The following is a 16,519-nucleotide window of genomic DNA, read 5'->3' as shown; positions in this document are numbered from 1 at the left end:
GAAGACAGAGGCGTTGGCGTAGGAAGGGTCGGGGCTCACCTTGTGGCTATGGCAGCGCGAGATGAGGGTGATGACGATGATGGTGGAGGATCCAGGCTGCAGCGGCTCGAATCCGGTGGTGGTGGCATGGATTCGGGCGACGGTGGCTCTCCCCAGGGCTGGCTCGGGTTCCACAGGCGGTGGCGACGCGATGGTGGCTCGATCTGGGCAGGGCGGCGGGTGGAGGAAGCCATGGGGCTCGTTTTGGTGGCTCGCGAAGGGTGGGGATGTAGGGCACCGACGACCAGGGTCGAGAAGGAGGCGACAGAGCGAGAACGCGAGGATTTTTGTGCTAGCAACTGGGGTTCGTGGAGGGAAGACGCTAGTTGTCTCTGAGCTTCACGCATCACAAGTGCTGGCGCCGAGGCCGGGGCCCACCTGGTAGAGACACACTACAGGAGCTACAATGCCGAAGGCCGATGGGAGCTCGCCGAGTCCTGTAACTTTAGGATATGCTATTATAGATATAGATGCATTGTGCTACAGATAGAGCCACTCTCTCTCTCTCTCTAAACTACAAATTTCAGCTGAGTACTTACGAATTTCAGCATCCCTAATATTTGTATTTTTTTATCTCATCGTCCAAGTAACTTTTTGAGATGAAAATTTTATGAGAGCTATATGATAGCATCATCTACACCATATTTGTTTCCAAATTTTCTCATGACTATGTACATATTGTTTTGAATTTTGAGAGTAATAGAATGTTGAATTTTTTTAACATGTTGCCCGTTGAATTCGTGATATTTTTTCAACAGGTGCCTAAAATTGCTAAATTTGAAAATTAGAATATAGAAATAAAAAATTCCTCTCCTATATGGGTCGGTCTCCCAATATATAAACGTGCGTCAACAGACCAACTGAACTGAATACAATAGTGTGTGCCGCTGCCACTGGACTGAGACTGACGGAGCCAGAGAGAGGGAGAGAACACGAGAGAGGAAGAGAGGGGGGTAGGCCAAAATGGCAACCTGAATATGAATGTTATTTAACGGTTCGGATCCAATCTGTTTTCATCCCTGTTCCGAAGCACCTAGAACATAACAAAAAAAAAAGGAATTCTAACCTCAAGACACTCGATCTCTTATCTGTGGGAGAAATAAATAACAAGGGTGTTGTGGGTTCGAGTCCAAACGAGTAGGTGGGGCCTTGCACGTTCGGAGGCGGATCCTCGGAAGCTAACCGAAAATCGAGTTAAGTGAACTTGATTATATTGGATGTCTAGCAACTAATTTTTTTTATCCCTATTATAGTCTAAGTGAAAGTATTTATAGTCTATACTCCATCACTTCGAAGATCTTTATTGTTTTGCCTCTTAGCAGGAGTATATTACCTGATAAAGGGTTCTTTCGTTGCGACCCGTGATATAGTAACTAATCTTCCTTCGCACGTCATCATAATGGCCCCACTGCGAAGCTATACCCCGTCTGAAATCCTTCGTTGTCAGAGACACGCGAAGAGGTCCTTGGCACCCTCTGTGTGACTCCTCTTCACGGGAATCTTCGCAAGAAGCTAAGAACTTCACTTGTTCACGTTCTTTTCAGGACGAAGTGGGCAGCGATGTGCCACTCCCCAATAAAGCATATTTGGAATAAATCGACGAGAACTGTACTGATTTCTGCAAAAAAAGAAATCTGAAATTACCTCAAAATCCGTGTCCTAAACACACCTTGGTAATTTGCTATCATGTCGTGTACTTCAGGCATGGTTCTCTCTAGTTAGTGAAAGAGTGTACAGCATAGGGATTGGTATCAGACACAGGGAATTTTTCGCTAACCATTTGAATAACCAAAGCTGTGCTGTACTGACACAGTGACATGGGCCTATTGTAGAAGAGGTGCATGGAAGAAACAAAGAATACTGACATGCCACTATTCGTAGGAGCATGGTGAAGTTTGCTCTCTTCCACCCAAATTCTAGAAAGAATACGCCGAAATAGCATCAACTGAATCTGCTGTTTATATATATAAAATCATGTATCAACCAGAAGAGCTCGCAATAGCAATACTCACTATGGTAAACATGATGTACATCCCCATAAGGCAGTAACCCCAAAATCTGAGTACCCGAAACCTAGCCCAGGTGACCACCAACAAGGTGCCCATCAAGCTTAGAAGAAGAAATACAAATGCAACAACGATTCCGACATGGAACTCGAGTACATAAGCTTTGGGATACACTCTTGCTGTCTGTACTACAAGGGCAGTTCCCAATCCAACCAACATATTGAACATTGGACCAGCAAAGCAGCCAGCAATGGCGATTTTAGGTTGGCCAGCCTTGGCCAATGCCATATCAGCCACAAGATCACCCACTGAATTCCCCCATGCCAATACCGTCATGCCAAGTATAGCTGGAGGGAAATCCATAATAGATCCAATTGCTGCGAGGCAGTTCAAGAGCTCTCCAGCTATTGTTGAGATCCAGAAGACACTCATTACGAAAGAAATGAGGGTACTTGCAATGTTTTCTGTCTCTGGGGCTTCTTTCTCAAAGTGGAAGTGGGATAGAGCCAAACAAAAGCTAGCAAAAAGCACAACAGACCATAGTGGGAAGCGGATTTGAGGGAGAAGAAACACTATTCGGGTATCCAAAGGAATGAATGAATTGAAAGAATATAGGAGTAAGAGAGGGCATAGACAGATATTCGCGAAAATGTAAACTTTGTTCCACTCTGAAGGAAGGGTTGATGGTATAGTGAGCTTCAGAACAAGTCCAATTGGCCACTCCCAAACCTTCGTTGCCTGGCAGAGGTAGAGATACTAATCAGTATCATGAAAAATGCAGAGAATGAGAGGAAAACGTTCATGCTTACAGTCTCACAAGCTGGGCATATGTAAAGTGATGCAGTGTGATATATTAGCATATGTGCTCGATCCTATTAACTCATAGTGGATGAATGCCAATTTGAGCAATGCGTGATCTACACTTGCTAAAGCTTCATGAACTGCCAGAGGAGCAAAATCTTAGGTTTGCTAGGGACCTAAGCTAAGAGCCTAAGACAGCCTCCATGTGCTACAACATACTCAGCCAGAGTAAGACAATAATAATTCACTTCTATGCTTCTCGCTTTCCATCTACCTTTTCACTTTCTTTATACTTGCTCCATCTAATCACCAAATGTCTAGTTTTTCTAGAGGAGAAAAAAAAGGAAGGTATGAGGTACAAATAATAGTCAACTTACCCCCAAAACATACTAAAACAAACACCTAATCTAGCCATGCAAGAGTTGGACAGATCACTTGTTTGCTCATCAAAACTACAACTATGAGGTAGCAAACATCCAAACTGTCAACAAGACTATTTGGATATTCACTGGTTCTAGTTATAGCTGATACCGGCAAAGTTCATTTTGCCCGTAAGGTTGATCGGCCAGGTTGGGTGCTTCGTTCAGTACTGTTTCAACGATATGTATTGGACCTCTTGGGAATTAGTGAAGCTGCAAAGAGGGTACCATGAGGAATGAGAGTAGTTTGTGATGCTCATCCTTATTCCAGTCAGTTCAGCAACCTTGCTAAGTTGCTAGCGGATTAAGACACTAAACAATTGTGTCCTGATCAATACTTCTCTGATCAGAATGGAAAAGATATACCTTTCTAAGTATTTAGTGACCTTTTTCTGTAGGGTTACCACTCTGCAGATTATAAAGAAAATTTGTTATATTTAGTGACCTTTTTCTGTAGGGTTACCACTCTGCAGATTATAAAGAAAATTTGTTACAGGCTCTGAAGTTTCTCCTAAACATTTGCTGCTTGGTGTAATCTATTTGACTGTTTCTCACATTTGAATGCAGTCACTACGTGGTCAAACCAAACGCCAAATGTACTCCAGAAAGAGGGGTAAAGTCAACTAAGTGATGACAGTTGCAGATAAAATATCAACAACTTTCAACATTTTCAGGTTCAATCTGAGGACACAACCAAATATGCTGTCCCCGTCTGCTGCTAACATATTGGACAGTAAAAAATTACTCAAGTAAGCACACAAACGAACTGCGGCTTGTCGTACCTTCCTGAGCACCGCACACAAAGCAGGGTCTTGTTGCTTGTGATCCTCAATTGTGATTGGCAAGTCCATGGCCACACGGCCGATGCCATTCGCCATCTCCAGCTCGGCGGCGCTCACCGCCTTTTTCCCCTCCGCATCCAAATCCATGTAGAACACTAACCCGACGAAGAACACGTAGAAGAGCACGAGCCCGACGGCCTGCCACAGGAAAATCTCAGCACTGAGGTAGATGTAGAACAGCCCCGACGCCGCGAGGAGATAGAAGAAGACGTCCCGCGCGAAGGACGCGGGCGGGACGGCGAAGGGCGCTGCGATGAGCGCGACGGCGCCGACGACGAACGCGGAGACGAAGGCGCCGGCCGAAAGGATCGCCGCGAGCCCCGCCCTGGGCATCCCGCCGGCGCCCCCGAGCGCGGCGGCGGAGGCGAACGCGTCGGGCGCGCCGTTGCCGAGCGCGAGGAGCGTGACGGCGGCCATGGAGGGGGAGAGGCGGAGGCGGGCGGCGAGGCGGGAGACGGCGGGGGTGAAGTGCGCCCCCGCGGCGGCGGCGAGGAGGCGGAAGTGGAGCGCGAGGAGGAGCGCGAGGAGCGGGAGGGAGAGGCGTGCGTCGCCGCGGAGGAGGCATGAGTGGACGGCGGCGTAGTCGAGGAGGCCCGGCGGGTTGGCGAGGGCGGAGGAGACGCCGCAGGTCCCCCTCCGCGGCGGAGGCCATGCCATGCGCCGCGGTGGAATGCCGAGCGCGAGGGAGTGGACGAGCAGGAGAGCGCGCGGGCGAGGGGCTCGGCGAATCGGGGGGAGGCGTCGGTGAGGCAGGCCCGCAGGGGTAGGGAATCTCGGGAGCGAGATGGCAGCGGCGACAGCGAGTGGGAGCGGCGTAGGCCGCCGTCCACCAGGCGGAAGTGGCCGCGGCCCAACTTGGTAGTGGTTTGACTGGTTTCTCTTAAAAAAAATTAAAAAAAATTTGGTAGTGGTGGGTGGGACCTGCCGGGGAAGAAGGTCGAAACGCAACAAGTGTGCAGCTGGGGGCAAGCGGGTCGGGTCGGACCGGAACACGGTTTGGCCCAAGAGATTAGAGATTTCGGATCTGGTTTGAAATAGACCTTGCAAGGCCGAAAATGGGCCTAAGGGCTGCACCCATTGGGTTTAGCCCGACAACACCGACAGGCTTCGTAAATGGAAGGAGATTGATTTTTTTTATTTTTTAAATAAAATTACAAATATATAAGTTGTTTTGAAAAATTGCAAATGTACACTCTTGTTGCCTATAGAGGATAATGAAATTTATCTTTTTTTTCCTTACATAAATAATTTTTTAAAGCCAGATGATATCATTCTCTACACTATGTATTTTTTTTATAATTTTTATGACTATTTTGATAGTGTTTTGGATTTTGAGATTATTGGAACGTAATTTTTTAAAAATTTGTCGTCCTTTCAATTGAAGTGTGGATTTGTAATTTTTCAAAACAAACCCATATATTTGCAATTTTTATTTAAAAAAATATATAAAAAGTTCCACCAGCTTGCATGACTCACGGACCCGTCTTTGTGCCATCGTGTTGCCGTATCTGGGTTGCTCGCTTGCCTAGCGTACAAGTACGAAACAGCAACCTTCCTTTCGTGCCGTCATCATCTTCTCCACACACATCATTCTTTGCCTTCCCCCGCACTAATCTCCACCATCATTCCAAACTTGATTCTATCACAAGCCACAAGCCGCAACCAATCGAGGAGCGCAACTACTAGCAATATACCAGAGGAATCAACACAGAACACAGATAGAGAACCAAGCTTTTATTTAGATGTTTAGTGCAAGAGGTTGCACCTTTTACCTATGAAAAATTAAACATCATATTTATCTCTTACGTGTCTCGTTAAAATAGAATTTTATTCAAGTAATAGACGATATACTTATCGATAGCGAGACATCTATGATAACTTTGTTAATTTTTAAATTTCATATATCTAATCTTGAGTATGTGTTATATAAGTGCGTACGTGAGATGGTGTGAATATGTACATGCATCTACAAGTTATACAGCTGTTTTTAAGAAAATACAGAACACAAATGATGATGATAAGTACTAATGCGGTCCTGCTAACCTGGTAAGGTTGACATGGCTGAACTCATAAGCCCGTGCATCTACAAGTTGTACCACTATTAAAAAAGAATTAATTTGCTAGGTAATATCATAAAAAATATAAAAATTAAAAAATATTATGGAATGTGAGAATAACGTACGACTACTTTTACCATAATATTCACATAATTTTACCATAAATCATAGCCCCATAATATCCGCGTGCACCTTCCCCCTCTTTACACGGCCGACACACACACAAGTAATGGTATACGATAGTGCAGCAATTAGCTAGTGCGCTACTAGCAACCACAAAAAAATGACAGTTTTAACGCTTTTCTTTCCAATTAAAACCAACCATGGTGCGCAAAGACTTCGGGCACTTCCTCGTCTTCATGTCGCGCACGCGCTCCGACTCCTGGGACTAGCCTGCTGCGGCGGGCGAAGAGGGCGAGGGCAAGAACCCAGGTGCAAGACGAGAGCCGCTCGAGGAAGAAATCTTTTTGCTTGTGCCGCGGGATTCGCTCCTGGTCCTCTTCCATTCCGCTCCAAAGGTAGGCGGCAATGGTGTTGGGTTCGCCGGTGAAGCGGCTGGCGCGGCGGGTCGTCAAGGGGCGGCTGGAGAAGGCCGGCATGGCGGGCCTCGCCGCGGTGGCCGTAGCCACCGCCGCGCTGCTGCTGCTCCTCTGCGCCGCCTCGCTCCGCAGCTCGGCCGCCTTCGGCTCTGCGGTGTCGGCGGCGCCCAGGAAGCTCTGGACCGGCGGGGTCTCCATTGCGGCCGAGGCTTCGGCTGCGGCGGCGGCGGAAACGCGCGGGAATGTGGCGGCGGGCAACGAGGAGTGCGACCTGTTCGACGGGGAATGGCTGTGGGACGACGGCTACCCGCTGTATGAGTCCAGGGACTGCCCCTTTTTGGACGTCGGGTTCCGGTGCTCCGAGAACGGCCGCCCCGACGCGTCCTACACCAAGTGGCGGTGGCAGCCGTCGCGTTGCGATCTCCCGAGGTTGGTTGGATTTGTTACCCAGTTCTTGGTTGCTTCGTTGGCGGTTGCTACCCTTCCATTTGCTTACTGGATTTGGGTGGTTTCGAGGTTTTAAGTAGGAACTGCTTAGAATGTCTATTGAGAGTGCTCCGCAACTTCCAATTAACTGCTTAGAATGTCTGTTGAAATCCTTATCACATTGTTGATTGAATCAGGATCTTTCTGACAATGCTAGTCCCAGTTTCCAAGAAGGGTCTTTTAGGAGTACAATCCGTAATTTTTACTGGTACTACTTAGTCAGATGTGGATCGATGGTTGCGCAATTTAAAAATCTGAAGTTCTGAACACTGGTTAATGTTAGATTTCTGGTACACGACGCTGTCGACAAGCACCCCGCCTTGGGACTGCGTAGCACGATTGGAAACTCGATGCTCTTGGCATGCTGCTCGGTCAACAAGCAATGCTACGCACATAGCTTGTTCTAGATTGAAATATTTGTTAACTTAAAGATATTGTTTAATTATTCGGTCTGACAGGAAGTCACATGATGCAGCCATCTTGCCACATTTGATGGAAAAGTGGCATCGTTTGTTATTTGTCGAGTCCTCTGTGTTATGTCCACAATTTTAATGTTTTGTTTAGCTGTCATTGTTGACATCACTGTGATAGAAAGGTTGTTGCTTATGTCCCTTGGTTCAGTTTGAAAAAAATTGTTGGGTCTAGCCTAAAATTTTTGGTATCTGATTTCTGCCTTCTGCATAAACAAACTTAATCTTGAGTGTTTTACTTGGAATAGAAGTTTGTGAACTGTAGTTAAAAGTCAAATAAACTGATCGGAAGCATGATTCAGTTGTACTGTAGAATGCCGAATGGTTAGCAGATTTCTTTACTTCTATTAATCCTGCCTAAGTTTTAATAAAGCTGCATTTATCTTTGAAAAGATGTCTCACTATTCAGTATTCACCTGAAGCATCTAATGCCATCAGCACCATTGCGTTTATCTTCACTACCTAACAGCGGGGATTGATGGTGCTAGCTGCATGGGGTTCTGCATTAATTCTGGCCACGTTGACTCATGAACTCATGATTGCGAACATAGCTAATCACACCAGATCGTGCCACTACCTGTTGCCATTTGATTTAAACCGTTGTGGTGGCATTTAGAAACTCTCTCTCTCTCTCTCTCTCTCTCTCTCTCTATATATATATATATATATATATATATATATATATATATGCAAACGGGCTTGTAGCCCAGCGGTAAGGCTCGATGGAGCCTTGCCTGCTGCCGTGGGTTCGAACCCCGGCGTTTGCATGCGAGGGCGCTGCCCATCCGTGGGCATCGCTCACCCCCGGAGGTGCCCCCGGCCTCTGAAGCTGGGGTGTGGGCCTCGTTCGTGATATATATATTATATAAGACAGCTCGTTTGATCCACACTTCCGCTCTAGCGTAATTGCATTTGCAATTATTTTCTTGAGTTCAATCTATTTTTTTCTTTGATGTCTTAGATTTGATGCCAAAGTTATGTTAGAGAAGCTACGAAACAAAAGAGTAGTATTCGTCGGTGATTCAATTGGAAGGAACCAGTGGGAATCTCTGCTCTGTATGCTCTCCACTGCTGTTTCTAACAAGAGCTCCATCTATGAAATTAATGGGAGTCCCATCACAAAGCACATGGGTTTCTTGATTTTCAACTTTAGAGACTACAATTGCACTGTGGAATACTACAGATCTCCTTTTATAGTCCTTCAAGGTCGTGCACCAGCTGGAGCCCCTGAGTTTATTAAGTACACAATTCGGGTGGATGCCATGGATTGGATGTCTGACCGGGGTAAGTGGAAGGATGCTGATGTATTGATCTTCAACACTGGGCACTGGTGGAACAATGAGAAAACAATCAGGGGGTAAGCATAAAACTTTGGATTATGTTGACTTTGTGGTTTTCCTGCTTCACTTGGCAACATCTTATTTTAGGTGTGGTCTTCTTTAAGATCACAGTGATTTTACCTTCAACGAAATTATTTACCCTATCAGCTTGTTCTTATGTCATAAGTAGTTTCTTAGATAAAATAGCTATCTCCATGCATCCAATATTATTTGCAATATTGTTTTAGTTGAATTGTGATCATCATGTTCAAGAATTCACCTTTCAATTTCAGACTTATTGTATTTCACGCTGCAATCAGTGATGTGACAGCACTTCTATTTCGTAAAGATTAGTATCCACTTATTGACACCCATGACATGTATTCACACATATGATTTGCCGTCAGCTATTGGAGAAAAGGATGTGATCATGAAACTATTAGGATATGGAGTGTTGGGATGTGGACCATGTGGTTACAGCAGAATGCAAACGCCCTTAAAATTCCTTTGGTGCATCTAGAGCTACTACTGATGAATTATCGATTTTCTGATTTCCAATATGTGCTATGTGACGACTGATAAATCATGCTTTGTAACTCATATTTCTATGGGGAAAAATCATCACATTTTCTGGATCGCCATAGTTGAATCTTATATATACTTGAAGCTAGGTTTGTTGAGTTGCTGTTTTGTTTTATATTAGAGGTGCCTACTTCCAAGCAGGAGATGAGGTGAAAATGGAGATGAGTGTTGCTGATGCTTACCAAATATCGATACAGACATTGTCTGATTGGCTTCGCAAAGAAGTTAACACAAGCAAGACCCATGTCATCTACCGTACATATGCTCCTGTGCATTTCAGGTCTGTGTTATCGTGCACTTATCAGTGATCACTTCCCTCATCTGTTTCCTTGCTCAAGAATTATTTGCAGGTGTGTTTGACATTTTTTATATTCCACTGCAAAAAGTGGTTGAAGCCTTGAACAGCACATGCATTTATGTCTTCGTTCTGTTAAAAGTTCTACAAAAATATATGAGTAGATGTCTTTTCCAGTGATATGTTAAACTACCTCTTTAACAAGAATAACCTGTGTGTTCTGCAGAGGTGGTGACTGGAAAACTGGAGGGAGCTGTCACTTGGAAACCCTTCCGGATGTGACCCCACTCAAGTCGCTGGAAGAATGGTCTGACCTGCTTAAACCCGTGAATGATGTTCTAGGGAACAATCTCAGGCCCAAGCTTCATGGGTTAGACATGCTGAACGTGACGCAGATGACAACTCAGCGAAAAGACGGCCACCTTTCGGTGTACCTAAGCCGTTCAGGACCTGTCCCCCGCTACAAACAGGATTGCAGCCACTGGTGCCTGCCTGGAGTCCCTGATACCTGGAATGAGCTTCTCTACGCCCTCGTCGTGAAGAGACATACGATGATGGATCAGAATGTTTCCCTTGCTGGCACTGAAACACTGAACACTGGTAGATGAAGTACAAGGGATGAGCTACTTAGTGCTCTCTTTCTGAAGACTGGAGATGGAGGTAAATCGAGCACCTGATCATGACAAATCAAGCTTGGTAGTCATCCTTGGCGACGACACTGCTGACCACATATGAAACATGATGCCAGAATGGTGAAACATACTTTTGGATCATGGGATTGGTTTGCAGGAAGCTGCACCACCCTGCTGTATTTGCATATGCTGAGGTTAGTGAATAGCTGAGTAGAGGTATAAAGATAGTTTAGCATTGTATGGTGAAGGAAATTTATATGTTTCATGGAGAGGTTATTAGTGTTAGCAGTGGAGAACATAGCTAGGGCCTGGGCCTGCAGTAAATGATGTAAATACAGTATATAGCAGCGGCGTAACTGAGAATGGTTTCAGTTGAAGACTTGAAGCTCTACCACAGTTGGCTCTACCCGATTCTCTTTTTTAGATGGGCTCGACATGTTTGGAGACCAGTTTTTTTGTATGCAGCTTCTGGTGCTGAGCAGTGTTACTTGAACACCTTTGTTATTTTTTTTTTGCCGATTTGGGACACCTTAAATCTGAGTCAGGTTCTGATACCCTGTTAGATTTCGAGTTATATTTCACGTTTTAAAATTTTGTTTGTCGAATTGGACATTCGAATTTGAATCGAATTCTGACACATGAGTTATATTTCGCGTGTTTAAATTTTGTTTGCTGAATAGGAAATTCGAATTCGAATCGAATTCTGACACATATGTCTGCATTAGGTAACACTGGTGCTGTGAACAGCCCTCCCCCTGCCTTTCACATACGCTTTGTTACTCACTTTTTAGCAGACCGTGGTATGGTATCATGGTGTTAAGAATGACGAGTTCAGAAACTTGAGATGAAGGAGCGCTGTCAGCTGGCGCGAGGACAAGGCTCTACTAAAAAAAGCTGGCGCGAGGACATGAAATGGGCCCTGGAGCTGGGACCACCAGGCTCCAACGTGACACGGCCGCCTCAAGATCCCAGCCCACCTCGGCCACTTTGGACCCAAATACACTTCTTCTTTCCCTACTATATAAAGTACGAGTTAATTCTCATATCACATCTTCTCTTACTTTTATCCTATCTAATAAAAAAATTTAAAATTTGAATAATTTACTCATGTTGGGGAATGATCTCACAGACCCCCTTCGGGTCTTGGCTCAAAGACCTCTGCGGCCACTATTTACTGATAAAGTTTACGGTTGTTATGAATATATCATGTTACTAGAATCTTTGACACTCTGAAAGTACCCTTTGGATACTTGGTGCCGCATGAGCGTTTCCGGCAGCCGGGAGCGGCGAAGCTTAGGTCGGGTCTTCGGATGCCAATTAAAGGCCTTTGTCGGTGTATAAAATAGAGGGTCTCCTGTTCTGAGGGCCCTCACCAGATAATACCAGTTGACAGAAGATTCTTTTCTGGTCCAGGGTCTCACCGCGCGACCAGTCTATATTTTCGCGACTAGGATCCTTACCACATAAGGGATTCCCGCGATCAGCCTTCGCTAGTCACGGGACATGTACATATCTAATCAGTCTATTTTCATTAAATGCATTCCACTTAAGTGTTTTCTTTCCCTAGATACTCTTTCCCAGTGAACAGGTCATGGCCAACGCATTGGTACCATGCCCATCCTGTAGCATTAAACGTTACGGGATGGGATCACAGGCGTGTAAGATTGCTTCATAGGCGTGCGTGGGAGACCGATGATGGGACGGGGCACACCGACTGATCAGGGTGACATAGGCGTGGAGGTGTCCAGCAAATGGGATGGATTCAGCTGCTTTATCAAAACCAAAAAGGGCACGTGCGCCGCCTATTTTTAAATAGCCTAGGGATGGGAGATTTAGCTAAGGTATGGATCAACAGAAAAGGGTCCACTTGTAAGGTCTCATTCTCTCTGGTATATAAAGAGAGGAGGACCCAATTTGTAAAAGGACGGAGAAGGAAGGGTCAAGAAAACTCATATGTAACCAGTTCACAAACACTGATAAAAAATACACAGGACGTAGGGATATAATCGTTAGGGAGGGCTGAACCTGTATAATCCATGTGTTCTTGAGTTCATCACAAACACACGCACACCAAAAGTATTGTTCACGCGTTTCTGCGTTACGTTAAGTGTTGGATATTAGATTGAGCTACCTATAGCCAGATCCATGACAACAGTTGAGTCCCATTCTTAGGACTCTGGTCAGCGTGAGGTGTTTTCGTCATGGGGTACGACCTAGATGAGCCCGATATGCCCTAGGTATGGGACACCAAATCGTAGTCCGAAGGCTCCGAGACTCAACGAGAAGTTTGCATGACAATTCATGAAACAGGGGGCAGCGGAGGCTCCCATGTTCCGAGTACCGGCGATGATTCTTAGGCCATGCGCCCAGAGGGGAACCAGACCGGTGCCAGACATGGGGACGCTCTGACATAGCCCCAACCACCACAGTGTCGTTCGAAGGAACTACCGTAGAGGACACGGTCTTTAGCAGCGTCATCGCAAAGGTTGTTACATTGCACGAACGTCGGGGGCTCCCCCCCTTGTGACATGACGCCAAACTGTGGCGGCAAGCATCACGTTCGTCGGTAGGACTGGTAATAGTTGTGATCGCCAAGAACCACGGTAGGCCCCACGACAAGAAAGATCTCGTCCTCCCTTGGTAAACCTCGCTGCGACCTCACCCCTCCTTCCTCATTTATTGAGAATGGATAGCCAACCCTCTGTCCTGCGTAACTCCCTACACCAACACGACCTCTACAACGTGATCCAGAGCCATCAGCCAAGCAAAATCCCCAAGCAAATACCAGGAACAGGGCAGCCTTCTAGGATCCCAACAGGCAAGGAGCCGTTGCCCTATTTTTAGGATCCCAACAGGTCACGAGAGCGGTACTGGTTGCCGAGCAGTGAGGGTTTTCTGCTACCAGAGACGAATAGGTATAGGACCACACATGTCGATAGGCCTTGCATGTTGATTGGACTAGGGGCTAGAGCGATCTTAACCCCACATGCTTGTGACACCTTCAGGTACACATTTTAGTTAAATTTTTAGGCCACCAAACATTATTACGGAGTATGATGGCCTCTTATTTGGAATACGAGCAGCATCCACATGAGGGGTAAGACACCCACTAGCGATGAGGGACTCGCTACTGACTGTAAACCGAGTGCGAGGGTTTCCTATGCTCGGACCAAATGATGACGACATATCTCTCCAAAGTAAGAAATCTAGCGACACTCCTTCGGTTTTGAAGTCTAGGACATCCCTCGCAAGGACACCTTCCTAGCCGATGAGCTGGTCCGTCTAGACTCTTCTTCCACACCTGTCTCGGTTAGAGTCTTTGAAAAAAATTCACATGACTACCCACCACGGTCTTGGCCCAACGTGGAAGGGATGCTCCGCTTGGAAATAGAGCACTGAAGGCAACACTTTTGGAGGCAACGCCTCCTTCGATGTTATTGACCTCGGGTCATCATCATGTGGTCGTATTGCTTGATTCGGCTACTGCCTGGATGGATCAGATATTAGACTACCTTCAGAATCAAGCAGCCCCTGATGATGATGGGTAAGCAGAAAGTGTCATATGGCAGGACTACAAATACTCCCGGGTAAGGGGACGCCTCTACCTCTAAAGGAGCAATGACATTTTACTAAAATACATCGCTCATCAAGAGGGGAGCATAGCGTTCCTTGACACCTCGGAGGCACATGTGGTGACCGAGCTTCATATCGCACTCTGATCAGGAAAGTGTTCCGGTAAGTATTCTATTGGCCCACAGCCCTCCAGAAATCTTATGAGCCGGTGAAACGGTGCAGGTCATGTCAGAAATATGGCCAATATGCCGAACTACCGGCCCAAGCACGGCAAACTGCAACATTCTCTTGTTCTTTCACTATCTTGATGCTCATTATCGGGGGTCATTCCCTAAAAGCCCTGGGCGGTTTTGAATTCCTGTTTGTGGCAATCGACAAATTCACCAAGTGGAGAGAGGACGGGCCCGTAAGGAAGATCATCACCGCAGCAACGATTAAGTACATACGGGGGCTGGTAGTGCGGTTTGGCAGTCCAAATCGCATAATCATGGACAATGGGCTCAGTTCGTCTATAGTGCTTTCTAGGACTACTACAAAGAGATCGAGACCAAATTTTACTATGCATCGGTGGCACACCCACAAAGCAACAGACAGGTCAAAAGGACTAATGGGATGACACTGCAAGGGACCAAAACTCAGGTCTTTGATCAACTTAAAAGTATTCAAGACACTGGGTGGACGAATTACTCACAATACTCTGGTCGTTACGAACGACCCCTAGTAGGGATATGGCCAAAACACCTTTTCTTCCTTGTTTTTGGTCCAGAGGCAATGCTTCCCTCCGAGATCACCTTTCAATCGACCCGAGTTGCCAACTACTCGGACGACGAATAGATGGTACGACGAGAGGATGATACAAACCTAAGCGAAGAGTCTCGCGAACGTGCTAAAAATTCGGGCATCCCAATACCAACATAGCCTTAAGATCTACCACGACCACAGGGTGCGAAAGCAGACACTGGTTGTATGCAACCTCGGCCTCAGATGAGTCCAAGAATAGGGCAGTTCGTGACAAGCTCTTCTCCAAGGGGGAGGGGTCCTACAAAATGGTTTGCTTTTCCTAACCTGTCGGAGGAAGAACTACTGTCGCAGGGATCCCGAGAGACCCCTTTTTAGAGATTCGGCCGGGGGGATGATCCTGAATGAGTTCGTCGAAGAAATAAATGGAAGTGGAAATAAATGCAACGGCCGGTGGTGGGGGATGGTCGACCTAATGCAAAGAGAAATAAATGCACCGGAGTTTAGACAGGTTCGAGCCGCACGGGGGCGTAATACCCTACTCCTGTATGGACGTAATATCCTTCCTCGAAGGGGATCCCCCAAGGATATATCTGGTTATAAGAATATATTGTCTAACAGAGAGCTTGAGGCTCCCTTGCTCTAGCTCTGCTCAAGCTTGCTTGCGGTGTTCTTCGGATGATGCCTTTGATCGTCTCGATCTGTCTTCGGATGTTTTCTCGTGTATCTCTGTCGTGCTTCTGCCTTGCTGATCCGATTCGCCCTTCCTGTGTTATCCATCCCTTCCTTTTATACGCTCGCCGACCACGACATACCCATGGGAAAGAGGGGGCTCAAGTTCCAAGACGCCACGGCTGAGAAAGGCATCATCATTCCCTCTAGGCGAAGTGACAGGGGCGGTGGAAAAACGCGGCGCGCATCCGACCACCCGTCACTGTGGGCGTCCTGGCGTCGTTGAGAGGGCCCACCGGGCGGCCACAGGGGCACCCGGCGCGCCCACCCTGTCTTGTTCTTCTGCCAGGGCAGGGTGGCAGGCGGAACGCTTTGATCCTGGCAACGTTATCCCGAGACACCCCGGATGACACGGGACGGGACCCGTGCAATTAATGGACCCACGCCCCCCTGCCAAAGCATGGCAGGGACTGACACTGCGGCGGGAGCAGTTGGGAATGTCAGGGTGTCAGGATGTCAGGCCGTGCATGCCCATTAAATGCGGCCTCGGACCTTTGACTGGTTGACACCTCGTCGACGGGCCCTTCGGGGTCGTCGGGGCATCGGGTGTTCTCGCGCGAACCTTCGGGGAACCGAGTGCTCGGGGGCTGCCACGTGCAGCCCCGAGCACTCTCTCCCGAGCACTTCTGTAGAACCTTCGGGGAACCGAGTGCTCGGGGGCTGCCACGTGTCGCCCCGAGCACTCTCTCCCGAGCCCTTCTGTAGAACCCTCGGGGAACCGAGTGCTCGGGGGCTGCCACGTGCAGCCCCGAGCACTCTCTCCCGAGCTCTTGGCTCTTCGGCCCATCGGGGGACTATGGTACTCGGGGGCGAACGAGCACCTCCCCGAGCACTTTCTTCCCGGTACTTGGACTCTACGGGTCATCGGGGAACTGGGGTGCTCGGGGACCAGAGGCTGTGGCCCCGAGCACCTTCTCTCGGAACTTAGATTTTCCTCATCCTGCAGGAGGGACCTCGCGGGATGGTGACACGTGGCAGACGGCTGGCCT

General features: G+C 47.3%; 2 protein-coding genes across 3 annotated transcripts; one reads left to right on the top strand and one right to left on the bottom strand.

Annotated features, from left to right (window-relative positions):
* Positions 1 to 1,975: 1,975 nt before the first annotated feature.
* LOC133900919 (cation/calcium exchanger 5-like) lies at positions 1,976 to 4,940 on the bottom strand. 2 transcript variants are annotated; one of them, XM_062342208.1, is made up of 3 exons: positions 4,048 to 4,940; positions 3,632 to 3,673; positions 2,654 to 2,783 (listed from the first exon to the last, which is right to left on the bottom strand). In XM_062342208.1, the coding sequence occupies exons 1-2, from the start codon at positions 4,762 to 4,764 to the stop codon at positions 3,644 to 3,646; spliced, it is 747 nt and encodes a 248-aa protein (XP_062198192.1). In that variant the 5' UTR covers positions 4,765 to 4,940; the 3' UTR covers positions 2,654 to 2,783; positions 3,632 to 3,643. The 2 variants fall into 2 exon arrangements, with proteins under 2 accessions (XP_062198191.1, XP_062198192.1); XM_062342207.1 differs by lacking the exon at positions 3,632 to 3,673 and having other exon boundaries at positions 1,976 to 2,783; positions 4,048 to 4,939.
* A 1,549-nt stretch (positions 4,941 to 6,489) lies between these two features.
* On the top strand, positions 6,490 to 11,029 carry LOC133900590 (protein trichome birefringence-like 10). The gene is made up of 4 exons (XM_062341780.1): positions 6,490 to 7,132; positions 8,621 to 9,016; positions 9,682 to 9,840; positions 10,082 to 11,029. The coding sequence occupies exons 1-4, from the start codon at positions 6,693 to 6,695 to the stop codon at positions 10,461 to 10,463; spliced, it is 1,377 nt and encodes a 458-aa protein (XP_062197764.1). The 5' UTR covers positions 6,490 to 6,692; the 3' UTR covers positions 10,464 to 11,029.
* Positions 11,030 to 16,519: the final 5,490 nt, after the last annotated feature.

Source organism: Phragmites australis, chromosome 19 (genome assembly GCF_958298935.1).
Source record: "Phragmites australis chromosome 19, lpPhrAust1.1, whole genome shotgun sequence".
In the NCBI taxonomy this organism is placed as follows: Eukaryota; Viridiplantae; Streptophyta; class Magnoliopsida; order Poales; family Poaceae; genus Phragmites; species Phragmites australis.
The sequence above is the reverse complement of the archived record's forward strand: the minus strand, read 5'-3'. Positions and strand labels throughout refer to the sequence as shown.